General features: G+C 41.5%; 1 protein-coding gene and 1 pseudogene across 4 annotated transcripts in view; both read right to left on the reverse strand.

Annotated features, from left to right (window-relative positions):
- Window positions 1–1,583: 1,583 nt before the first annotated feature.
- On the reverse strand, window positions 1,584–7,208 carry LOC132230990 (RNA ligase 1-like; annotated as a pseudogene).
- Window positions 7,163–26,174, reverse strand: part of EFCAB7 (EF-hand calcium binding domain 7) — a 64,408-nt gene continuing 45,396 nt past the window's right edge. For 2 of the 4 annotated variants that reach the window (XM_059689303.1, XM_059689304.1), the window contains exons 12-14: window positions 17,469–17,678; window positions 8,891–8,998; window positions 7,468–7,714 (exon numbers count right to left, since the gene is read on the reverse strand). In XM_059689303.1, coding sequence (XP_059545286.1) covers window positions 7,640–7,714; window positions 8,891–8,998; window positions 17,469–17,678 — 393 coding nt within the window. In that variant the 3' untranslated portion in view covers window positions 7,468–7,639. Of the gene's footprint in view, window positions 7,265–7,466; window positions 7,715–8,890; window positions 8,999–17,468; window positions 17,679–26,174 lie in introns of those variants that run through there. The other 2 variants (XR_009451963.1, XM_059689305.1) reach the window with 2 other exon arrangements.

Below are 26,174 nucleotides of genomic sequence, written 5' to 3' on the forward strand. Positions count from 1 at the left end.
AGCTTAAAATTAAATTTTTATTTCATTTTATTTTAGTTATTTTAACTTGTTAACTAATGACATAAAAAACAAAGTCTGCATAAATGGGATTAAATAGTAATGAGACCTTTTTAATGTTTCTATTTTTTTAAGTTTACAAACAGCCCTAAGAATTGGGAAAAATTCATGCCGCATGTAAGTTTATTTTAAATTTCTGCCCACTTTATTCAACTGTCCAACAAATATTTATTGCATGTCATATGGTTTCTATGGCATATGCTGGAATTATAACTGTCCCTGCTCTCAGCCTGGTGAAGGGTACAGATAAATAGTAACTACAGGATAGAATGGTGAGTGTGACAACAAAGAGTAAGCACAAAGTCTTAGGGCCATCAAAGTAGTCTTGGTGGGCACAGTAATAGGGAAAGAATTCTTGGGAAAAGTGACATTTTCTGGGACCTGAAGCAAGAAGAGGGAAGTGGGAGGGGAAAATTATTCTATAGGCAGGAAGGAAACATTCCATCCGAAGGGTCTGAGATGAGAGAGAATGTGGAAATTGGGAGAAGGTACAGAAGTATGGTTGGAAAGAAGTCTGAAAAGGAAAGATCACAGGTGGGGAGAAAATCGGAAGATAGAAAGATAGCAATGTCTAACATTGGAGAGAGGGCTTTAAGATATCCACTGGATTTGATGACAAGGAAGTTAGCAGGGGCTGTGGGGGAATAGCAGTAGTTGAATTAACTGGAGAGAATGGAAAGAAAGATGGACAAGAAAGTGGGCATGGCAAATGGGGACCAGAGATATAAGGACAGAGGGAGAAAGGGAGTGAGAGGTTTCTTAAAGATAAGAAGTCTATAATGTGTACATACAACAGGGAAAAGCCAACATAGAGGGGGCGTTGGTAGGTAAGACTCACTCTTAGGGAGCTTTAATGCAAACACTAAGGAGACAGGTAGGGATAGGCCCTAGGACACAGGAGAGGTTTGAAACACCTCGATATTTTTTTGGTAATGGTGGAATGTGGTCCCAGGCTGAGCACCTGCAGGGCCCTGGGGGAGGCACAGGTTCAAAGCTAAAGATACAGAGCAGGACATAGAGGCTACCAGCGAAGAGGCAGGCATTGCAGCAACAGCAGCAGCAGCAACAGGAAGAAGGAGCCCAAAAGGTCCCCTGATCCTTCCACAGCCACATGCCAGCGACCACACAGGCACAGACAGGAGCTCCGGACCCAAGAGTTCCCTGGACAGGGCATGGAAAAGCCAAAGAGATCACACAGGGCACTTGCTGCAGCTGGCCCATTTACATTTTCTTTTAGGATGTTGTAGAATTCATTGAGTATTACTTTTTTATAAAATATTTTGTTGATTTCAGAGAGGAAGGGGGAGAGAGAGATACAAACATCAATGATGAGAGAGAATCATCATTCAGCTGCCTCCTACACGCCCCACACTGGGGACCGAGCCCACAAACTGGGCACATGCCCTGACCGGGAATCAAACAGTGACCTCCTGGGTCACTGAGTCACACTGGCTGGGCGACTATTACTTTTTATTTTATTTTATTTTTAGGAGTAAAGAGTAAATTTATTTTTAAATGGTCACAAATATAGAGCTCATTTTAATATTTTCTTAAGTTTTTGGTCACATTGCAAACTGTCTATTATTTCCTTTTGAAAATCTTTTTAGGAATAGTTCCCCTCCCTTAAAAAAGATATTTGCTATGCTTTATGTCTTTCAAGAATCTGTAAATAGAAAGGAACATGATAAGAAAGTTAACTAGTGATTATTGGCTATTCTAAAGCTCAAATTGCCTCTTCACCAGATGCATAGCTCTTAGCCAGGCAAGAAGCCCTAGAATTTCCCTGATCATAAATATATTTATAAGAAATTGACCATTATTTATTACAAATTACATATTTGTAAAGAAAATATAAATAAAGCCTAAGCTAAAGAATATTAACCAAAACAACCTTAATGCTGTGAATAGCCATGTCTTTTTGCTTGCCTCACTGAGTATCTGAGAGTATGCTTTTGGAGAAAGATCAAATTCCCCTCTAATTTAAGAGCTAATAAATTTTAGTCAAAGACTAGGACAAAACTTAGAGGACAGGTCATTTGATGTGGCATTTAACAGGTTAGTTACTTATACTGCACAATAAAATCTTATTAACAAAATCTTAATACTTCAATCTTTATATTTGCTATTCAGGTTACTTTGGTTCTCACTAATAATTAAATCTCTTTAGTTTAAACCTAAGAAGTGTATTATATACTTATTGATGTCTTTTAAAGATGATATGTTTAAAATCAGGAGGAAATAAAAAGCTGAAGAACTGGAAAATGTTGATCCGTCATTTTTTTAAGAAATCGAAGATCTGAAGTATAACTACAAAGAAGTGAAAAAAAAATATTCCTTTAGAAGAGAAGTTAAAAAAAATTTCTGAACAATTTGGAGTTGAATTAACTAGTCCTGTTGCTGCTTCTGAACAGTTTGAAGATGAAGAGGGAAGTCCTGTCAATTTCCCCACTTATTAAGGGCCAGCTATAATTACAGTTTTTACTTAACTATTTACAAGTCTCTGACCTACATGATATCCTTTCCAATACCCTGTACCTTTACCTGAATTTGAAATTTTAGTAAATAAAGTTGTATGAAATTTTTAACACATTAGAAAAGTATATATTTGAAGATTTTTAAAGTAAGTTATAACTATCAAGTAGGCAATGAGCTACAGTGAATTTCTGTACATTCATAATGTTTTAAGTTTTTAAATATGAGAATAACAATTTTAACATTTAAAATTGGGGTTTTATATTCTTACCTATTTATATATGTGTCATGGTTCTTACATTTTATATGTATTTATAACTTGTATATATAAATGTGTGTGTGTGTGTGTATAGAATATTGTTAAATGTCAAGCAAGATTAAATTAAACTCAGCTTAAAGTATTTAATTTTGAAAGTAAATGATCCAAAATTGTTGGTTTCATTGTTGTCTTTAAATTACTACTCAGTTATAGTGGACAGAATCCAATCCTTTGTACAAGCTGGGGAGCTTACTATTACTTACATTTTTAAATCCAGAGGTTAAAATTCATTTGCTGATTCTAAATAAGACTTTGACTAGATATTTCCAACTGGAAATTCATTTCTTCAAATGCTAGAAGACTTATTTCTCCATTAGACACTGAACAATAAATAGGAACCTTGAGATATTTTCACCTTTTACACATGGCAGAATATTCAAGATTCAAATATAACAACAATAAAGCTGGTTTTTAATTACATTTCCAGTCTATTCATGGAGTATTATATCTTTGAGCCTACTAAATTTCTGATGGTCTATTTTTGAAAAATGATTAAATAGACAGTATCAAAAGCATAGTCATGTTTATTCAAGTTCATGTTAATAATAACCGGTTTTGAATTCATGTAAGTATCTGGAATTGGCCAGCATAAACCAAGATGAGGCGATGGACCTTGCTTAAACAGCCATCATTGCAATGCCATACTATTCCTTCAATTTTACCCTCTCTGCAACCTTCAAACCAGGACAACAGATCACTGTGCTTCAAGGAAGGTAGATTTCTTATTTGAAATGCTCCATGTGGTATAAGAAGTTGTGACAGATGCTTCTTGCTTCCTAACCCATATGGGTTTCCATTAATATTTGTTCCTATTAGCTCCAGCGTCTGTTCTAAGAGGTCTGATAGCGGCACTGCAGTAATTTCCAAAAGACCAGAATCATCAGGATGAAGCTTCAGTACCAGGGCTATTTCAAATTCATAATTAACTACAGAGGAATGCCAGCAATACTGCTTGTTGTTTTTCTCCACTGGTACCCACCCAGGAATGTGTCCATTTTCATCAGGCATCGATTTCCATTTAATTGTTCAATTTCCTTCGCTGGTATCCAGCACTCTGGAACAGGTTTGCAGTCCTCCTCAACATTCCAAAAAAATTCTTTTGAGGGGGGAACCAAGATGGTGGCGTAAAGTATACACCTGTGCGTGCTGCCTCCCACAACAACACTGAAATTACAACTATAAGACAAAACAGCTATCATCCAGAGCCACGGGAAGGCTGGCCGAGTGGAAGTTCTACAACTAGAAAGAAAGAAAGAAAGAAAGAAAGAAGGGCATTGAGACTGAGTAGGAGGTGCAGAGGCACCAAGAACAGAGGTACGAAGGCATGCGCGAGGCGCCTGAACCTGAATGCGTGGTTTTTTTCAATCGGAAGGGGAGACAAGCTCTCGAATGCACTGAGCTCGTTTAAGGCGAGATTCTGAGGTCCCAGACTCCTACGGGAAGAAACTGGACTGTCTTGCAGCAGGTCGGAAAGCGAGGGTGGCTTTCTCGCAGAGCTGCTTGCAGGGATCATTGTTGTCGTGGGGGCGCGGGACTCGGGGACGCAGAGATGTGGAGTAGGAGTCGGGAGATGCGAGGAGTCCCGGAGACGCTGACGACAACCATTGCTGTTTGCTCCGCCCTGGTGATTCTCTGAGACGCCGCCCCACTCAATTTACATCCCCGCCCAAGCTGTGCCAGTGGCGCAAGGAACCACCTGCATTTTTGCAGCCTATCCCAACAAACTGCAGCTGTGTCAGAGAGTTCCAAAACTTCCAAATTCCAAACAAAGAGGAGAAATCTGTTGATATCGCTATAGCTCCTGCTGGGTGGACCCACACAGTGGTTGACTTGGAGATCCAGGAGCCAGGGTACCCCTGGTCAGATACCAGATTTCAACTCCTCATATCCATAAGGGACACACTCAAGAAACAGACTCAGTGAGCACCAAAGCCCCACTGAAGCAAGTCCTGCTCCATAAGGGTGTCTCCAGCACAGCAGTTCTTCCACTATAGACACAACAGGTCCTCGCAGTCAGGCAAAAATGCAGAGACAAAGAAACATGTCACAAATGAAAGAAATGGAGGAAAGCAAACTAATGGAGGACATAGAGTTCAAAACCACAGTTATAAGGTTACTCAAGAATCTTCTACGAACCTCTGAGGAACTTAGTGAGACCTCCAAGGAACTTAGTGAGACCTTCAAGGAACTTAGTGAGACCTTCAAGGATCTTAATGAGAATGCCAAAGAAATGGAAAGGACCAGTCAGAAATTAAACATACACTGACTGAAATTAAAAATAAAATACAGAGATCCAACAGCAGACTAGAAGATCCCAAGAATTAAGTCAAAGATTTGAAATATGAAGAAGCAAAAAACATCCATCCGGAAAAGCAAAACGAAAAAAGAATCCAAAAATATGAAGATAGTGTAAGGAGCCTCTAGGACAAATTCAAACGTACCAACATCCAAATTATTGGGGTGCCAGAAGAAGAGAGAGAGCAAGATGCTGAAAGCATATTAGAAGAAATCATGACAGAAAACTTCCCCTACCTGATGAAAGAAATAGACTTACAAGTCCAGGAAGCAAAGAGAACCCCAAACAAGAGGAATCCAAAGAGGACCACACCAAGACACATCATAATTAAAATGCCAAGGGCTAAAGACAAAGAGAGAATCTTAAAAGCAGCAAGAGAAAAACAGTTAGTTACCTACAAAGGAGTACTCATACGACTGTCAGCTGATTTCTCAACAGAAACCATGCAGGTCAGAAGGGAGTGGCAAGAAATATTCAAAGTGATGAATAGCAAGAACCTACAACCAAGATTACTCTACCCAGCAAAGCTATCATGTAGAATTAAAGGTCAGATAAAGAGCTTCACAGACAAGAAAAAGCTTAAGGAGTTCATCACCACCAAACCAGGAATATATGAAATGCTAAAGGATATTCTTTAAGAAGAGGAAGAAGAAGAAAAAGGTAAAGATAAAAATTATGAACAACAAAGTGACAACAAATAAATACCTATCAACAAGTGAACCTAAAAGTTAAGTCAGAATAAACTGGTGAATATAATAGAAGCAGGGGCATAGAAAGGGAGTGGATTGACAATTCTTGGTGAGAAGGGGGTGTGGGCGGGGGGGCGGGAAGAGATTGGACAAAAATCTTATACCTATGGATGAGGACAATGGCAGGGGGTAAGGGCATGGGGTGGGATGGGAACCAGGTGGAGGGGAGATATGGGGGGGAAAAAGAGGAACATCTATAATAATCTGAACAATAAAGATTTATTAATTAAAAAAAAATCTTTTGAGTTTTGTTTTGAATGTAGAAAATTTTTAAATCTTTTTTTGCTGGGGTCCAGCCCCAGCAGGTCCAGGGGTCCCCAAAGGTGTGGACGGAGTCGGCGAAGAAGGAATGACACGGAGACAGCGTTCAGTTGATCAGCAGCCTAGCAAAGGATCTCTAGCCAAATTCTAGTTAGGATCTCCAGCCAAGTTCTGTGTCCATGTTCTCTTGCTAGGTTCTCCAGCCAGGTTCTCTAGGCTCTCCAGCCAGGTTCTGTAGCCATGTTCCCTCGCTAGGTTCTTCAGCCAGGTTCTATCCAGGTTCTCCTGCCAAGTTCTGTTGCCAGGTTCTGTCCAGGTTCTGTTGCCAGGTTCTGTCTCTAGGTTCTGTCTCCAGTTTCTGTCCAGGATCTTTTGCCATGTTCTCTCCAGCGAAGTTCTTCTGTCTCTAGGTTCTGTGTAGGTTCTGTGTCTAGGTTCTGTGTCCTGTTGTCTTGTTACATTTGTATTTATACCAGTTGATTCCAATCCTATCAATCTCTATTCCAAAGGTTAGGGCGTTTCTTATCTCCATTCCAGGGAGAAAAGATTATGTAGCTTAAGCATGATTGTTCGTAGTTAAAGTGATTAATTACCCGCCTGGCACTTAGTTAAGAGGTTTTATTCCCTCCCTAACTTCAGGGGAAAATCCCTACCTGGGGAAACAACCTTTCTCAGAGAGGTGATCTTGGTTAAAACACATAGTGCCAAGAAGGTGAGCAAACATATTAAGAACAGTATGCCATATATGCCAGGTCCCTTGAAACAGCAAGGATGGACCGGCTCCCGGCATTTTTTCAGCTAGTTTGTTAGGTTTTCTATCTAATCGAGTCCACAGATATGGCTGACCTTTGTAGGTAGTAACGTAACAACATGTTCCATCCACTTTTTCTGTTGGAATTGCACTGTATATATCTGCATCAAATGCCTTGTGACTTACAGTTTCAGTTGCCAAAACTTTAAATGTCTGATGCTCCCTTTTGGTGGAGGACTCCTCTTTCACCTCGGTCACAAACACGCACGGCATTTTCCGCTGCACGGAGCCCAGGCGCCTCATGGTAGGCACAACGTGCAATGTGAGTGGAAAGCGTGCCTCGGCTCAGCGACGGGTTCCTGCAGGGAGAGGAGGCAGCAATCGTGCTCACGCCACACACTCCTCAAGTCCAGCGGCTGTGGCCATGACCACCTATACTGAGCGTCCAACTATTACTTTTTAAAAGCTCACCTATAATTTTAGTTTTATTTACTATTCATATATAAAATGTGCCCAGATTTACCCTTAAATAAAGCCACACATTTAAAAGTTATTTATATTTTAATAATAAAGTATATAATATAGGAGGAAATGTAAATACATACAAATTAGATTATTTATGTATATTAGTTAAATTGAATAGCATTTAGTTGATCAACAGATACCATACTAAACCTGAAATAATAATTCTTTGTCTGATAGTCTTGTGTAGAATTATTTCCTAGAAATGGTATTTAAGATATAAGGGAATATACACAATTATATATCCATTCTTGTCGTTCATCCAGAGGCATTACATGTTGACAAACCTGCGTATAAAAATAGAGAGCTTTTACTTTCCTTTTACATATTGATATTTTGCACTAATTTTTCAATAGGACATTTCTAGACTCTATGTAAAAAATATCCCTGTACTTATAAAATTCTATAATATTTATCCTTAGCAGGGACCTGCAGTCTATAATCTGATGTCTAACAGAATAAGACAGACTAAATTCTACTTCAATAGAACTGTTGTTTGTGAAGGTAGATAAAGAAGGATGGTGGCCGAAACCGGTTTGGCTCAGTGGATAGAGCGTCGGCCTGCGGACTGAAAGGTCCCGGGTTCGATTCCGGTCAAGGGCATGTACCTGGGTTGCATACACATCCCCAGTGGGAGATGTGCAGGAGGCAGCTGATCGATGTTTCTCTCTCATCGATGTTTCTAACTCTCTATTTCTCTCCCTTCCTCTCTGTAAAAAATCAATAAAAAATATATTTAAAAAAAAAAAAAAGAAGGATGGTGAAAAGGGGAGTAAATATCCTTTCCTCATTACCTACAACATTTTATAAAATCCTCACTGGGATAACAGAAAAAAATCTCCTTTCTTTATCCTGTTCTAGAATGTTCTAGGATTTCACAGAGAGTATGGAGAAAGAAAGGGTAAGAATAGAAAGCTTTTCCCTGTCTCCCTTCTTTAGACTAGTTTCAGCATCTACTGATCTGTCCCTGCCTTTGAACTCCTGATTAAATCAGAAACCCAGAGCTCTGCTAACACTGGAACCCAGCTGTTCCTGATTTGACTTAGCTGGTTACCTAAAACTCAGAAGCATTTTCTCTTTCAGGTTACCTTGGAAAATCTAAATAATATACATAAAAGTATTGTGGATTATCAAAATTCCTAATACTATTAATACTGCTTTGTATTTGTATATGATGTTCAAAAGTGCTTTCATGTACATCATTTTATCTTTACGTTAACTTTGTGAAGTACCTGGAGCTGGTGATATATTAATTTTACACTTAAATAGACTGGAACAGAAAGGGTAAGTGATTAGAACCAAGTCTCCTATCTCCTAGTATAAGATGATACTAATACAAATACCAGACTTAAAATAACTCTCCACTTCATTTTATATATACATTTATTCATAGCATTATAGCAAAAAAAAAAAAATTTCCAATTGACAAAACAGAAAGCTTTAGTTAGAAAACAATGCATTACCATTGTAGATTTGGGTGCCACTTCTACTGCAAATATGTTGAGTCCTCTGTTGTTTATGCAGTTTTTACTTAGTTCATTGTTGATGTGAATAATCACTTTATTATCTGACTATAAAAAAGATTTGATAAGTTGTTAGTTCTGTCTTTAATAAAGCAGATAAAGAAAAGAGTAATTATAAGGCATTGTGTAAGTCTTGTGATAGAGGTATTCATAGTGTTCTATAGAAACATGGAAGACATTATAGAAATACAGAAACATTAGCTGAGACTGGGGTATCAAGGAAGACCTTATGGAAGAAATGATACTTGAGATAATAGATGATGGCCTCTAGGATGGATAGGAAGCAAGAAACAGCAGAACGGAGCTAAGAAGTGAGAGAAATGCAAGTCAAAGTATTCCCCTGCTATAGAACTGCAATCACTCCCTAATGGCTACCGAGGGGTAGTGTAACAGACAACCCAGATTCACTTCTCAGTCCCTCTGCTAGTTACCTGTGTGGCCTTTTGCAAATTAACATCCCTGTGCTTCAGTTTCCTTGTGTGTAAAATGGGGATAGTATTCACCCCATTGAGTTGTTGTGAAAAGTAACTGTGTTAATATATGTTAAGTGCCTCATACACTGTGAACTCTAAACTATTATGACTTCATTTTAGTGAAGGAAGTTGAATTTTCCTTGAGGGAAAAGGATGTAGAGGGTTGAGAAATGATAAGTTATAGCAGAGCAGAGGAAGTAGGGTAAGGTAGTGACTCACTTCTACCCTTGTAATCCCAATAAAACATAGAGGGCAGAAAGGAAAACATGATGGATTTTCAGAATCACCTTCCAAGGCTTTATGATCCATTTGAAGATTGCAATTTACTAGCTGGGGACTCTAGCTTATTTAATCAAATCCAAATTCCTTCACCTCTTTTTCAAGGTAACATATGGAGTGGGGCAAAAGTAGGGTTACTATTGTTTGTATGGAAAATAATAAAATAATCTTATCTAATAAAAGAGAAACATGCAAATTGACTGTACCTCCACTATGCACACAAGCCACACCCACAAGCCAATCAGGAGCGAGTATGCAAATAAATCCAACCAAGATTGCGGCAGCCATAGAGCTGGAGCAAACAGGAGGCTTGGGTTGCCCCCGGCAATGGAGGAAGCCAAGCTTCCTGCCTGCCTTGGCCCGCTGTGGGCTCTGCTCAAGGCTACAAAGTTTCAATTATAGAAGATAAATAAATCCCAGATACCTGCTTCTAGCTGCCGTGGCCTCTGATCAAGGAGGGTCTGGGAGCCTGGGTTGCCCAGGCCATGGCCAGCCTGCAAACAGCCCTCAGCCCCTCACCCAGGCTGGCCATGCCCCCCAGTGGGACCCCCACCCTGAAAGGGGTGTGGCCAGCTTGCAAACAGCCCTCAGCCCCTCACCCAGGCTGGCCACGACCCCCAGCAGGGACCCTCACCCCATGGGGGCATGGCCAGCCTGCAAACCACCACAGGCCCCTCGCCCAGGCCGCCCCATGCCCCAAGGGAACCCTCACTCTGATCCGGGACACCCTTTAGGGCAAACCTGCCAGCCCCCACCTGTGCACCAGGCCTCTATCTATACTAATAAAAGGGTAATATGCTAATTAGACTGGGAGACCTTTCAGGAGATCTTCTGGACGTTCTTCTGGACAAAACCATGGTGGTGGGGCCGAGGTAGAGGCGGTTAGAGGCCAAGAGGGGAGGGCAGTTGTGGGTGATCAGGCTGGTGTGGGGCGGGACTTTGGGGGTAAGCAGACCAGCAGGGGGGCAAGTTGGGGGCAAGCAGACCATCAGTGGGGGTCAGTCGGAGGTGATCAGGATAGCGGGGGGGGGGGGGGGCAGTTTGGAGTGAGCAGGCCAGCAGGGGCCAGTTGGGGGCAAGCAGGCCAGTGGGGAGGGAAGGTGGGGGCAAGAAGGCCAGCAGGGGGGGAAGTTGGGGGTATTAGGCTGGCAGGGGGGCAGTTGGGGGCAAGCAGGCTGGCAGGCAGAGTGGTTAGGGGCAATCAGGCAGGCAGGCAGGCAGGTGAGTGGTTAGGAGCCAGCAGTCCCAGATTGCGAGAGGGTGCAGGCCGGGCTGAGGAACACCCCCTCCCCCATGCATGAATTTCATGCACAGGGCCACTACTTAATAAATAATAATACAAAAAATAAACTGTGTTTTAAATACTCACAACTGTAACCTACCTTCATCCTACCCCATATAATCTGGACCCATTCTACCTATGTATTTATCTTCCTAATACTCTTCCAAATAAAGTTCTCTGTTTCTGCAAAGCAGATAGTCTCACTCCTTCCGCAACACTTCATATTAACCCTTTTTCACATTTCTCCTTACACTGTTTCCCCTGCTTCTAAAGACTGCCTCTCTGAAAATCTAAATCCTAGTTATCCTTTAAATCCCACACCACATGCTCAAATCCCACATCACAGTCTCCTTCTCATCACAAATCCTTCCCAACTTCTATAGTCCAAAGAAACATCTACACTAATAAAAGAGAAAAATGGTAATTGGCGTACGACGATACCCTTTTCATTGGCTAATCAGGGCTATATGCAAATTAACTGCCAACTAAGATTGGCAGTTAACTGCCAACAAGATGGCGGTTAATTTGCATATGTAGGCACAATGCAGGGAGGTGAAAGGGAAAGCAGGAAGAAGCCCCCTGCCACTGACAGTGATTGGAAACCCAGGGGGGGGCTAAGAGCTGGGGGGCAGGGCAAAGGCGGCCCTGAGGCCGCCTTTGCCCTGCCCCCCAGCCATGATCGGAGAATCAGGCGCCTTTGCCGCCCTGGCCAGTGATAGCAGGAAGTAGGGGTGGAGCCAGCGATGGGAGCTGGGCACAGTCGAAGCTGGCAGTCCCGGGAGCTAGGGGTCCCTTGCCTGGGCCTAAAGCGAAGCCCACGATCGCGGGGCCGCTGCCACTGCAGGTCCCCGCTGCCCAGGCTGGACGCCTAGGCCAGAGGCGTTAGGCCTGGGCAGGGGCGGAGCCTGCAACCGCGGGGAGCTGGGGGTCCCCTGCCCAGGCCTGACACCTCTGCCAGAGGCCTCAGGCCTGGTCAAGGGGCCGATCCAGTGATTGGTGATCGGAGGGTGATGAGAGTCAACTCCTCTGGCCGAGGCCTCAGGCCTGGGCGGGGGCCAGAGCCAGTGATCAGGGGGAGATGGGGGTCTCCTGTCCAAGCCTGACACCTCTGGCGGAGGCGTCAGGCCTGGGCAAGGGGCCGATCAGGCGATCAGAGGGTGATGGGGGTCTACGCCTCTGGCTGAGGCATCAGGCCTGGGCAAGGGGCCGATCCTGCGATTGGAGGGTGATGGGGGTCAACGCCTGAGGGCTCCCAGTATGTGAGAGGGGGCAGGCTGGGCTGAGGGACACTCCCCCACACACACACACCCAGTGCACGAATTTCGTGCACCGGGCCCCTAGTCAATTATAAGAGATAAAAATACAGTAGACTATTGCACATAGAATTAGTACAGCATTATTGAACACTTAATTATTCTCAGATCTCTTTTAAGAGTATTAATTTTGTCTTTTCAACTAGACCATAAAATCCTTGAAAGCTGAGACCATTTTATACTTTCCAGTGGCCCTTACTTGACTAGGAGAGTTGGTTACATAATGTATACTACTCACATTGACTCAATACTCAGCCAAATCTTAAACCCTTTAAGAAATTTATGGCTGACATAAAAATAATGAAAATATCACCCAGGAACTAAAAATAATAAACCAACAGTTCTAAAAAAAAAAGAAAAGAAAAGAAAAGAAAAGAAAACCCAGCCATATTGAGCAAGGGTTTATGAAAATTTATAACTTCTAGAAAACTGTGTCTTTGACTTTAGGAATTTATCCATATTTTCTCTTGACCTGAAATATCAATAGTAGCAGGGAAGATGGCCAAAGCTAGAAATAACTGTTGTGATAAAAATAGGTTATGATCAGTGGAATATTCTTAATTTGGTAAAATGATAGTCTATAGGATTTCTGATATTGCAATGTTTGTGTAAAGAGTTAAGCAAAATTCTTTGTCTGTATTGCTTCAAAACATGATATCTATTATTTAAAATAGTTGTGTTTGAGTGAAGACTTTTATTAACAAACTAAATAAATTATTTTGTAGCCAAATAATGCTCTATCTGTATAAATCTCCAAACATTTGCTTTAATAATATTTTAAGAGAAAAACAATTATCTCACGCCTTTACACTATTTTCCAAGAACCTCCACTCCAATAGAATGTTCTTTTCCACATCCTCAAAAGATGCCAGTATTCTCTTCTCTTTGCATGCTGTTTCCCAGCCCTTTCCTCCCCCCTCTCCCCGGCCCCCAATATTTTATAGTTTAACCTGGCCCACACTGTTCACCCAGCCCAGGGAATTCCATGAGACCCAGTCCCACCTAATTTGTGGGCCCACCCAAACTGTTTCCAGTGGCTTTTCCATGCAAACAGCCTGTCTTGACTCATGCTCTAAACTCTCCAAAAACCTCTCAAAGAAGCAGCATCTGGCCTTGGGGTGCCACAAACCTCTTGCTAAGTGGCCCCAGGTCTGGCACTTGTAGCAACCGCCCTTGGTTGGCAGCTTGACCTCTCATGACCACCTCCAAACTCAGCACAAGTAGCAATCATCTTCACACCACTTTGTAGCTCATGCCTGATGGCCCCAGGCAGCACACAGGTGGCGGCAGACCTTGGCCTGCACTTCCCAGGAGGCCCCAGAACCACCTCCACAAGAGGAAATACTCAAGAGGAAAATTCAGTGGGTATCAGAACCCTGAAGAAGTAAGTCCTGCTCTGTGGGTTGGGCCCCTGCAGAGATGATACTTCATTCTGGTTCCAACCAGTCCTTGCAGCCAGTCAAGGGTAAATCCCTCCAATTGATGGACCAACAGCAATCAAAGCTCAACTACAACAGGAGGGTATACCCAGGGGGCACACTTGGAGTGCCCAGCTCTGGTGATCAGGGAGGGAAGCCGTGCCACTAGATTAGCCGTGGGCAAACTACGGCCCGGGGGCCGGATCTGGCCCGTTTGAAATGAATAAAACTTAAAAAAAAAAGACCGTACCCTTTTATGTAATGATGTTTACTTTGAATTTATATTAGTTCACACAAACACTCCACCCATGCTTTTGTTCCGGCCCTCCGGTCCAGTTTAAGAACCCATTATGGCCCTCGAGTCAAAAAGTTTGCCCACCCCTGCATACTACTGAATACCTACTACATAAAGTCATTTTACCAAGCCTGAGAGACGTACCAGCTCTATCTAATATGTAGAAGCCAACATAGGGAGGCTGCTAAAATGTGGAGACAAAGAAACATGCCCCAAATAAAATAACAGAACAAAACTCTAGAAAAAGAACTAAACAAAACAGAAAAGCAATCTACCAGCTGCAGAATGAAAAACACTGGTTATAAGAATTCTCAATGAACTTAGGAGAAGAGTAGATGAACTAGTGAGAACATCAACAAAGAGATAGGAAACATAAAAATGGAACTAGATAACATAAAAAGAACCAGTCAGAAATGAATAATACATTAACTGAAATGAAGAATACATTACAGGGGATCAACAGTGGAGTACATAAAGCAGAGGATCAAGTCAGAGATTTGGAAGATAAGAAAGCAGAAAACACCCAATCAGAACAGAAAAAAAGAACCCAAAAATAATGAGGATAGTATAAGGAGCTTCTGGGACAACTTCAAGCATACCAACATTCACATCATGAGGTACCAGAAGGAGAACAGAGAGAGCAAGGACTTGAAAACCTATGTGAAAAAATAATGACAAAAAACATCCCTTGCCTGGTGAAGGAAATAGACATATAAGTCCAGGAAACACAGAGTCTCAAAGAAGAAGAAGCCAAAGAGGCCCACACCAATACACATAAATTAAAATGCAAAAAGTAAGAGACAAAGAGAGAATCTTAAAAGCAGCAAGAGAAAGGCAGTTAGTTGCCCACAAGGGAGCTCCTATAAGACTGTCAGCTAATTTCTCAACACAAACTTTGCAGGCCCAAAGGGATTGGTAAGAAATATTCAGTGATGAAAAGCAAGGACCTACAACCATAATTACTCTACCCAGCAAAGCTATCATTCAGAATGGAAGGACAGATAAAAAGCTTCCCAGACAAGAAAAAGCTAAAGGAGTTCAGCTTCACTAAACCAGTATTACAAGAAATGTTAAAAGGTCTTCTTTAAGGTTGGAGCAGGGGCTGGGGGAATAGATGAAAAAGGTGAAGGAATTAAGAAATACAAATAGATAGTTAACAAACAGTCATGGGGATGTAAGGTATAGCATATGAAATATAGTCAATAATATTGCAATAACTATGTATGGTATCAGATGGGTACCAGATTTATCTGGGTGAAAACTTAATAAGTGATATGGTGACTAGTTATTGGGTTGTACACCTGAAACTAATGTAGTATTGTAGGTCAACTGTAATTGAAAAATAAAAAAATACTTAAAGTAAAAAAATATATATTAATAATAAAATGCTCAAAATTATTTAAAGTTAAAAAATATTAATAACAAAATTTTGAGTACATATGTAAAATGTACATGTATTTTAATTTATATACACATACTATTATTCTAATCTATTATTGATATTGTAAAACATAGATAAAAAATACCACATGATCTCACTCATTTATGGATAATAAACACCATTATAAACTGATGAACAAAAATAGATACAGAGGCAGAGCAGCATCGAACACATTGTCAAACTACAGCGGGAAGGCCGGGGAGGGTTTGGGGGGCGGGGGGTGGTAAGAGATCAACCAAAGGACTTGTATGCATGCATATAAGCATAACCAATGGACACAAGCCACTGGGGGGTAGGGGAGGCCGAGGGAATGTCAAGGGGGGGGGCAGGGGGAAAGGAGACATATGTAATACTCTTTGTAATACTTCAAGCAATAAAAATAAATAAATAAATAAAATAAATAAATAAAAAGACCAAAAAAAGAAACAAAACTTTATTCAGAGCCCCCCCCCCCCCTTAAAAAAAGTCAATTGAAAAGGTTGACATCAAGATGAACTGAAAAGAAAACTGCTTCTGCTTTGTCCTTGCATCCATAATACAGGTAATACTTCCAAACCAAATACACTGTTTATGTATAAGATAGATTATCTGACTTCAAGAAGCTTGCTGAATATATTTTCCAACTTTCTGTAGTTGTTGCTATTAGTGCAGCTGACTGAATGTACAAAGTCATTTACTCTGGGTTTTGCATGGAAAAAAGGTCACTGTCTCCATTACTTTGCTAAACTAACATATTTGCTGTGATAGATGGACAAACCACCATGCTTAATTTTCCTTTTAAAATTCAGACAGATCCTCTGATCTCTGTCAGTCAGTTTTCTCATTTTGTAGTCTGTGTGATGCCTTAATAAAAGAGAGCTTTTATTTAAATACTAGAGGCCTGGTGCACGAAATTCATACATGGGTAGGGTTTCTAGGCCTGGCTGACAATCAGGGCCAATGGGGGCCTTCTGACTGCTGGCCGCTGGCCAGGGCCTTCCTTCGTTCGGCACCGCCCCCTGGTGGTCAGCGCACATCATAGTGAGCAATCGGTCTCCTAGCCGAACTCCTATGGGGACAATTTGCATGATAATTTATATATAAACTAGAGGCCCAGGGCGATAAATTGCGTGGGACCCAGACTCCCTCCTCCAGGCCATCGTGGGAGGAACCCCAGACTCCCTCCGGAGCATCCACCGGCGGGACCCTAGACCTGCTGAGCCCACCAGCCGCATGTGCCGGCGGGACCCCAGCTCCACCGCTGCCACTGCCATTGTGGGCCTCACGAGTTCATTTGTGCCTGACTGGTCCCCATTCCTCTCTCTCCAGTGTTGAGTGTCTGAGTCGTTGGCTGCTCTGAACTGTTTGGCTCTTTCCTTTAGTAACAGCTTTTACCTTCTGCTTCAATTCGTCTCCCAGCTCACACCCTTCCCCCGCATGCCGCCTCCCCCCGCCGCCAGCCGCACGCGCCCCCGACCCTCCCCCCGCGGCAGAAGCACCTCTGCTAGTCACCTGGGGACCTGCGCCACACTCCCCACCCCTGCCCGCCTGGCACCCATTCCCATGCCCTCTTTGCTGCACAGCCCAGCCCGCCAACCACCTGCCTTGCTGCGATAGGAGCCTGTGGGCCACAGGACCAAGAGGTGATCCATGCATCTCCTGGTGACCAGTCTTTGGTCGTTATGGCATTATGGCCACAGGCTTTTTATATATATATAGAAGCCTAATATGCAAGTTGTCCCTGCAGGAATTCAACCAGGAGACCGGGAGTTTGATTGCTCGCTATGACATATGCTGACCAGCAGGGGGCGGTGCAGAGTGAAGGAAGGCCCTGGCCAGCAGCCGGAAGGCCCCAATCGGCCCTGATTGCTGGCCAGGCTTAGGGACCCTACCCATGCACGAATTTCATACACCAGGCCTCTAGTTATAAATATTATTAATGTAATGGGACATTAATTACTGTGCAAAAATAAATTAGAAAGAAGATGGAAAATATTAGTAAACACTGCAGTCATGAGAACCATTTCATAACTGATACCTTGTTTTCAATAACAGAAGTTATCCAGGTGCCACGCTTATGAGTATGTACAATAATATTTTCATAACCATCCATTACTTTGGCATCGCCTTTGTTAAGGACAGATTTGCAAATGGCCTTCTCAAGTTGCCCACTGCATGGCTCCATATGGACAGCTTTAATTCTTGGCTTGCATTTGTCTGCATAGATATCGATGACAAACGGGCATGCCTGACATAAAAGAAAAAGCAAACCTTATTTTAGCCTTCTGACAGAATTTAAATAAATTTATTATTAATATGTTTATCATATGATTTAAGAAGATACACTACACTTCTTAGCTTGTCCTTCTGATACGCTTTTAGAAGAAAAGTTTAGTATTTTAAATTTAGTGATAAAAAAACATAAAATTCTGATTTTGGGTTAGCATATTAATAGATAATATTCACAGAAAAGGAAAGAAAACTATAACCTCTAGCAAACCAGTAACACTTCCTTGAACCATTGTACCATGCTTCCATTTGTTTTAAAGCTAACTCGTGTCATATTACTTATTTAATACCCTTTTCTAACTTTAAGGGCATAGAAATAACTCATCAAAGGGCTCTAAAAGAATTATGTTTACAAATGAAACTTAAGAGGTGGATAAAGAGTACTGGAAAGAACTAAATGTATAAAAACAAACCAACAGTTCAAAGTTAGTGTAAAAGCACCTTTAAAATCCAAGGCCTAGAAATGTTTGGTGCTTTTGGAAATGGATTTTTCTAATGTTTACCTTTCCGTCTTTACCACAGCCCACAAGTTGCCTTTGCCTCTCCATCCCACCCAGTCTTCTGCCTCCCTATATTCCAGCTACTCTGATCTTTCAGGCTCTATAACAGTGATGGCGAACTTATGACACGCGTGTCAGAAATGACACGTGAACTCATTTTTTTGGTTGATTTTTCTTTGTTAAATGGCATTTAAATATATAAAATAAATATCAAAAATATAAATCTTTGTTTTACTATGGTTGCAAATATCAAAAAATTTCTATATGTGACACGGCACCAGAGTTACGTTAGGGTTTTTCAAAATGCTGACACGCCAAGTTCAAAAGGTTTGCCATCACTGCTCTATAACAATTGAAGCTCATTCCTATGTTACAGCCTTAATACAGGGTGGGACAAAGTAGGTTTATAGTTGTGAGCACACAAAACAAGAGTGTATCCTTGTATTATTATTTATTAATTACTAGCGGCCAGGTGCATGAAATTTGTGCACGGGGGGTGAGGGGGCAGATCCCTCAGTCCGACCTGCACCCTCTCCAATCTGGGAGCCCTCAGGGGAGCCCTCTCCAATCCGGGAGCCCTGATGGCTTAGGCCCACTCCCCATGGTTCTCTGCTCTCTGTTGGGGTTGGCCGCTCTGCACCCACTGCCCAGAGGCTCTCCGCGGCTGGGGCAGAACGCTTGCCTTGTCGCCACAGCGGCCACCCCCCCAGGACTGGGGGACTCTGGTGGGGCTGAGGGGATTGGGCATCACCATCTTTGTGATGGAGTGATGGTCAATTTGCATATTGCCCTTTTATTAGATAGGATTGTATTATTTTCCATATGAACAACTGCAAACCTACTTTTGCTCCCCCCCACTTCCCTATATGTAATGTTCTCTCTGCTTGGAAGATCCTTTCACATCTTTTTACATGGGTACCTCCTCCTTCTTCCTCAGGTTAAAGTTTAAGAGTTACCTCTGCAGAGAGAGCTGCTCTTATTTCCCAATCTCCTTCATTTCCCTCCTGTTCTTTACTTTGACCTCTAGCTTATTTTTTTCAAACCACTTTTGAAATGATTTTTTTTTTGTATTTAATTAATTATTCTCCTTGAGGAAAGAAATTTTGACTATTTTATTCATCATTGTATTCTCAGTGCCTGTTTATTAGAGGTTTATCACATATAGGCATCCAAAAAATAATTATTGAATAAGTAAGTAAATTTATACATACTGATGGTTATCTTTTTATTTGGGGGACAAAAGATAAAAGCCTGAAGTTAGTTGAGCATTGATACACATTTTTACTAAAATTAAAAAAATATATTTTAATGATTATGACCTTCACCAATAATAAATTTATCTTTTTTTGTTGTTAATCTTCACCACCTGAGGATATTTTTTCCATTGATTTTTAGACTGAGTGGAAGGAAAAGAGGGAGGGAGGGAGGGAGGGAGGGAGGGAGGGAGGGAGGGAGGGAGGGAGGGAGGGAAGGAGAAGGAGAGAGAGAGAGGGAAAGAGAGAGAGAAACATTGATGTGAGAGAGACACACAACTGGTTGCCTCCCGCACGTGCCTGGACCAGGGCCAGGAATTGAATCTGCAACCCAAAAGGGTACATGCCCTTGACTGGAATCAAACCTGTGACCCTTTGGTGTGTGTGCCAATGCTCTAACCCCTGGGAAACATTAGCCAGGCAAACTTACCTTTTTTAAATAAAGACAATACAATTTTAAAAATCATTGAATTAGAAGGCAGAAGACCTGGTTTGTAATATGCTTTTGCCATTTACTAGCTACATGACCTGGGGAAGTCAATTTCTATAACACTTAGTTTCTTCATTGAAAAAGTGGGATTAAATAGGATATATTCTGCCAAGGGTTGTTGCAACTACCTAATATGTGATTGGGTGGTGAAAATATTTCACAATGTAGAATTCTGAAAAAGGATTATTTATAATAATTACAAAAATGATTGTGAAATTTTAAAGCTTTATTTTTTTTATTACTAAACAGATTCTGGTATTATTTTGCCATTTCCAAATCTTGGTTACCTGTTTTATTCCACCAAAAAGTGTCAATATTTAAAGATTCACAGAAAATAAAAATCTTAAAAGGTCTTTGTTGAAGATATGTTCTCTAAGATTTTAAAAATAAAATCATATCTGCTTTAAAAAAAAGCTGCCATATAACTATATTATTTTTTCCTGTTCATGGGCTTAATCTTTTATTTACCTATTCTCTTTATTCTATTAAGTTAATATAGGAAGCATATAACAAGCCAGAAGACTCAAAGTAAAAGAAGTTCTGTAGCTACTAATATACTATATTACAGATATTATGGAAATACTTTAAAAGTACTATATGAGAAATACTATAAAAACACTTTAGAAATACTATAAAAATACATTTAATATATTACTATACTATAAACGAAAAAGGGGCTATGAAATAAACCTGACAAACTCAGGGGCCACATGGTAGGCCTGACAAGCTCAGTGACTAAAAGTAACCAGCCACACAAGATCACAAATTCTTGACTGGGCAGGTCATAGCAGGTAATCATGTTCTAGGCCTATAGCTCCCTTACATTACCTTAAGTGAGCTCTGTCCATTGTTCTTTTTTTTTGGAGGGGGCATTTTTAAATTGAGATATTATTAACATATAACATTATATTAATAACATATAATATGTTATATTAAAATATAACATAAGTATATAACATTATATTAACATGATATTAATTTCAGGTATACAACATACTGATTTTACATATGTGTATAATGAAAAATAATCACCACAATAAGTCTAATAAACACCCATCATGACACATAGCTCCATTTGCAATAACACTGATGGAACTTGAGGGCATTATATGAGAGAAATAAGTCAGACTGAGAAATACAAATAAAGCATGATCTCATTTATATGTGAAATATTAAAAAAAAACACAACCTCATGGATACACAAAGAACAGATTCGTAGTTGCTGGAGGTGGGGGGAGAAGGGTGAATGTAAAAATGGGTTGAAGCTGTTCAAAAGGTATAAACCTCCAGTTAAAGAATAAATGTCTTGGGGATGTAATATACAGCATGATTACTATAGTTAACAATACTATTTTGTGTGTTTGAAAGTTGCTAAGAGAGTAGATCTTAGAAGTTTTCATCACAAGAAAAAAACTGTAACAATGTGTTCATTGTTCTTATGCATCTAGGATAGCATACCTTTGAAATGTCAGAGTAATTTTCTTTTCTAGACCCCTCAAAGACAAAACCACAGGAACCAGAGCATGATCCACAAAACTCTTCCTTGCTATCTTGTTCCCTAAATTCCATCACTATCTACTATAAATGTTAAAGATTAACTATCCTGTTCCCACCAATGTAAAAGATGTATGTGTCTCTCTGTTTTGCTTTTTATCCAATCCTAGAGATTTCCTGGCTTTGTTTTCTTCTGCACCCTTAATCTACCACCAAAGGATTTCATGTAACCCTCCTTATGACTTTTCCTTTTATTCTAATTATAAAATAAGCTGCAAACTGCCATTCTCCAAAGCATTTTCTCAATCTGTTAAGATTTTGCTCCTGGGCATTTTTTCAAAATTTGGCTCCAATAAACTTTTATATGATTTTTCTATAGTCTGGATGTTCTTTTGCTAAAAAAAACTAAACAGATTACTTTGACTAAAGTCCTTATATAAAACAACAACAACAACAATATAAAACAAATCTATGGAGAAGTTCAAGGATTCCAACCATAGATACACAAAATGTGGCCTGCGAAATTCTGAAAAGAACACTGAGTACCATCAGATTTTAATACACATGTGGCCCAAGAATGGCCATCTGGACACTAGATAAAATCCTCTATGAAACAGCTCATTCCAATAAAGATAAATAAGCTATAATATTAAACACTAAGGAAACTTTCCTAGGATAATGAAGGATGTGGTTAGTCCATGCTTTATCTATCCTATATAATAAAAGGCTAATATGCAAATTGTCCCCTCAGGAGTTTAGCCAACCAGGAGTTCGACCGCTTGCTATGACGTGTGCTGCCCATCAGGGGGTGGCGCGGAATGAAGGAAGGCCCTGGCCAGCAGCCGGCAGTCGGGGGAAGGAAGGCCCCGATCGGCCCTAATGGCGGGCCAGGCCTAGGGAACCAACCCGTGCATGAATTTTATGCACTGGGCCTCTAGTATATAAATAACCTGGAAAACTGTGGTACATGAACTGAGCATATGCTCTAAAAGACTCTAAGCATTTCCAAACTGATTCTATATAGTAGGTTCTCCCTTTATGCTGTATGAATATGTACCACTACTTAACAGTGTATTTATTTTCAGAATGGGCAAAAATATTTCCCTATTGAAAAGCCACAATCATCATCACCGCCTAGGACATTCCAAATTATTGGTTCTGTGATGAAGGACACATTTAACTGGAATAATAATTCATAAATTTTGATTATGTAAGGGTTTACTCCTTACATAAAAACATTTTTGTCTTTATCATTCCCAAACCTGTAGAAAAAAAAAAAAGGCCATAAAATAACTGGAAAGGTACATCCTTTAAATATTCTAAAGGGAGGTTCTCTACAGAGCCTTTAGAAGCAGAGTCCACAGAATTAACCTAGAACTCTTGAACAAGCACATGATCATTAAGTAAGCAGCTTCTGCTCAAGATCATGGGAACATAGATTGCACCCTTTACAGATTTAATAGTGTGCATGTCTGACTGTGACCTATCATGTTCTCCTTATTAGTAATAATAACCTGCCTAAATCTAGGTTTTAAGGAAAATGTGTTTGAGTTATGAGAAGTACAAACTGTAACACCATGAAACAATACACCTAGAGTTCCATTAAGGATAATTACATCTCTTGTGCAGGTAATGTGGAAATCAGACTATTTAATGCCAACCCTGAACCAAGATTAATTTTTGTGTACACCTATTAGCTAGGCCATCCCAAGAGTATGACTCTCCAACACCCTCAATGAGTTATGTTTCCTAACACTCCCAAAGAATAAAATTTTTCTGGAAAAAGATTCCGGAATATAGTGATCCTATTCATAGTAGTTACACCACTCCAGGTAGTCATAAAAAAATTTTTCCTTCATGTTGGTTGACAAAATAATTAATATAGTCTAAGTCCCATGGGTACAACAAACCAGCCTAAATTAACTCAAGCAGTCACAGATAATAAAAAAGACTTGATTTTCTCTTGATCAAACAGGGAGGGTCTGTACGAATGCTAATAGTACATGTTGTACCTGGATTAACACTACAGTAAAACCATCTACAATTCATTAGAAGAGCTAACTATAGCCTGGTGGGTGTGTCTCAGTTGGTTGCCAGTGTGCGATACCATGCACCAGGAGGTCTTCTGTTGGATTCCCCGTCAGGGTACTTGCCCAATAGGGAGTGTGCAGAAGGCAGCCGATAGATATTTCTCTCTAATTGATGTTTCTATCTCTCTCTCCCTCTCTCTTCCTCTCTCTGAAATCAATAAAAACATATTTTTCTTTTAAAAAAGAGCTAACTATGAAATGTTATACCAAGAAGACTCCAGAGGTCCTTGGATCTTATCTTGGCCAAACTTGGAAAATCTAGGGTCATGATTCTGGAGTGCCCTCCAGTCCCTTCTTATAATACTCCTAGTTATACTTTTTTGTGTCAGAGTTTAAATGTTGTCCAGTGTCTTAAAATGCTTCTGTATAGTATTGTCCCAACAGATGACTTAAAGACAAAAGCAGGATGAAATCATGATAAATGCACAAACTGTAATTCAGATCCCCACAGATGAAACGAATAAAAAAAAAATCAACAACAGTGGTTGGGGGAATCTTTGATAACTTCTTCCACAGCATTAGCTGGATGAAAATCAAAAGGGGAGGCTGGCATAAAATAAAGTTCCTACAAACATATGAAAACAAAACAAAACACAATTATTGTGTTTTCATGGTAATGAATAGTCACCAGAACTGGTTTAAACCTGTTCAACTGATCTGCAACAAGTCATCTCAATGAACACAGTTTTGTAAGCCAACTGGTGTCAGCTCCTCACTTTTGAAAGTCAAGCAGTCAGAGACATTCATGTCAATAAATACACTGCCGAGTGCCAAACAATCAACAGTCTCACCTGAGTAACCATGCTTCCCCCAAATCCTATATGATAAAATGAGAATTCTGCTCTGTGTGGAGAGAATGCAACTAACCACATAGCTCTCCCTTACAGTAAGCAATCAATTCTGTTTTGCCTTTTTATTTCACTTTCTGAGGGGCGTCTCATCATCATTTGAATTTCCACTGTATATATATTTTTACCTTTTGAATTTCCAATGATGTGAATATATTATCCTATCTAATAATAGAGAAACATGGTAATTAACTGTAACTTCACTACCCTTCCCATTGGCTAATCAGTGAGATATGCAAATTAATCACCAGCCAAGATGGCGGTTAACCGCCAACAAAGATGGCGGCTAATTTGCATACTGCAGGCAGGGCGGGACAGCGCCATCCTGCCTGCCCCGCTGCCATCTGGGCCTGCTATTTGCCACCCCGGTGGCAGGCGGCCCATATGGGAACAGACCCAGGGCTGGCGGCGGAACCCCAGCGTTTGGCCACCGGCCACGCCCACAAACGGCCCTCCAGTGGGGATCCCTGGACAGGTGCTAATGCACCGATCTGCCACTGGTCACGCCCACAAACGGCCCTCCAGGGGGATCCCTGGCTGACAGGTGCTAATGCACTGATCTGTCACTGGCCACACCCACAAACAGCCCTCCAGCAGGGATCCCTGGCCTACAGGTGCTAATGCACCGATCTGCCACTGGCCTCGCCCACAAATGGCCCTGGGGGGGGGAATACCCGGCAGACAGGTGCTAATGCACTGATCTGTCACTGGCCATGCCCACAAACGTCCATCCCAGGGGATCCAAGGCTGGTGGGTGCTAATGCACCAATCTGCCACTGGCCACGCCCACAAACGGCCCTCCGCTGGGATCCCAGGCTGGCAGGTGCTAATGCACTGATTTGCCAAAACGCACACCCAAACAGCCTTTGCCCTGCATGAACTATGCAACCGGGAGAGGGGAGTGGGGCCACTGGGAGCAGGGCGGGAACTTCCCGGGGTTGGCGTCAGGCAGCTCAGAGCAGAGTGCGAACTATCCCCGCTGGTAGCTGCTTGCTCATTCACTTACTCGCTCATTCATTCACTCATTCACTCGCTCATTATTCACTCACTCAGCAAACCCTCTCAGGCCCATGGCACCAGGCCAGGCACTGAAGTTGAAGCAGGATAAGACAGAGCTATGTCCTCAAGATGTTAGTAATTCAGTATGCAGCCAGGAGAGGGGCGCCAGGCCGCTGGGAGCAGGGCGGGAACTTTCCCGGGGTGGGCTTCAGGGAGCCGGGAGTGGGGCTGGAACTTCTGCCATGTTGCTGTGGCAATGAGGCAGAAGTTCCCGCCCCTTAGCTGCTTGCTCATTCCCATACTTGCTCATTCATTCACTCATTCACTCGCTCATTATTCACTCACTCAGCAAACCCTCTCAGGTCCATGGCACCAGGCCAGGCACTGAAGTTGAAGCAGGATAAGACAGAGCTATGTCCTCAAGATGTCAGTAATTCAGTAGGGCGAAGCAGGCACATGAACGAGGCAGTTGTATGCACAGATGCAGTGTACTGGGTTCTGTGAGGGCTGTAACTAACGCCGACTTTGTTCTCTTGATAAATTGGGGCCTCGGGAACCAGGCTGCCCAAGCCTGTAGGCCTGTGCCTAGGCCAGGAGTGGCCGAGGTCCCAGAACATGACAGAGGGTGCAGGTCGGGCTGAGGGGTCTGGCCCCACTCCTCACCCTCACCCCCCCAAGTACACAAATTTTTGTACACCGGGCTACTAGTATAGTAAATAAAAGAATAAACTTTAAGTTTAAAAAGTTTTATCTCAAAAATCCTTTTTGCCTATGATTTCAA

Source organism: Myotis daubentonii, chromosome 3, assembly GCF_963259705.1.
Source record: "Myotis daubentonii chromosome 3, mMyoDau2.1, whole genome shotgun sequence".
NCBI classification, from domain to species: domain Eukaryota; kingdom Metazoa; phylum Chordata; class Mammalia; order Chiroptera; family Vespertilionidae; genus Myotis; species Myotis daubentonii.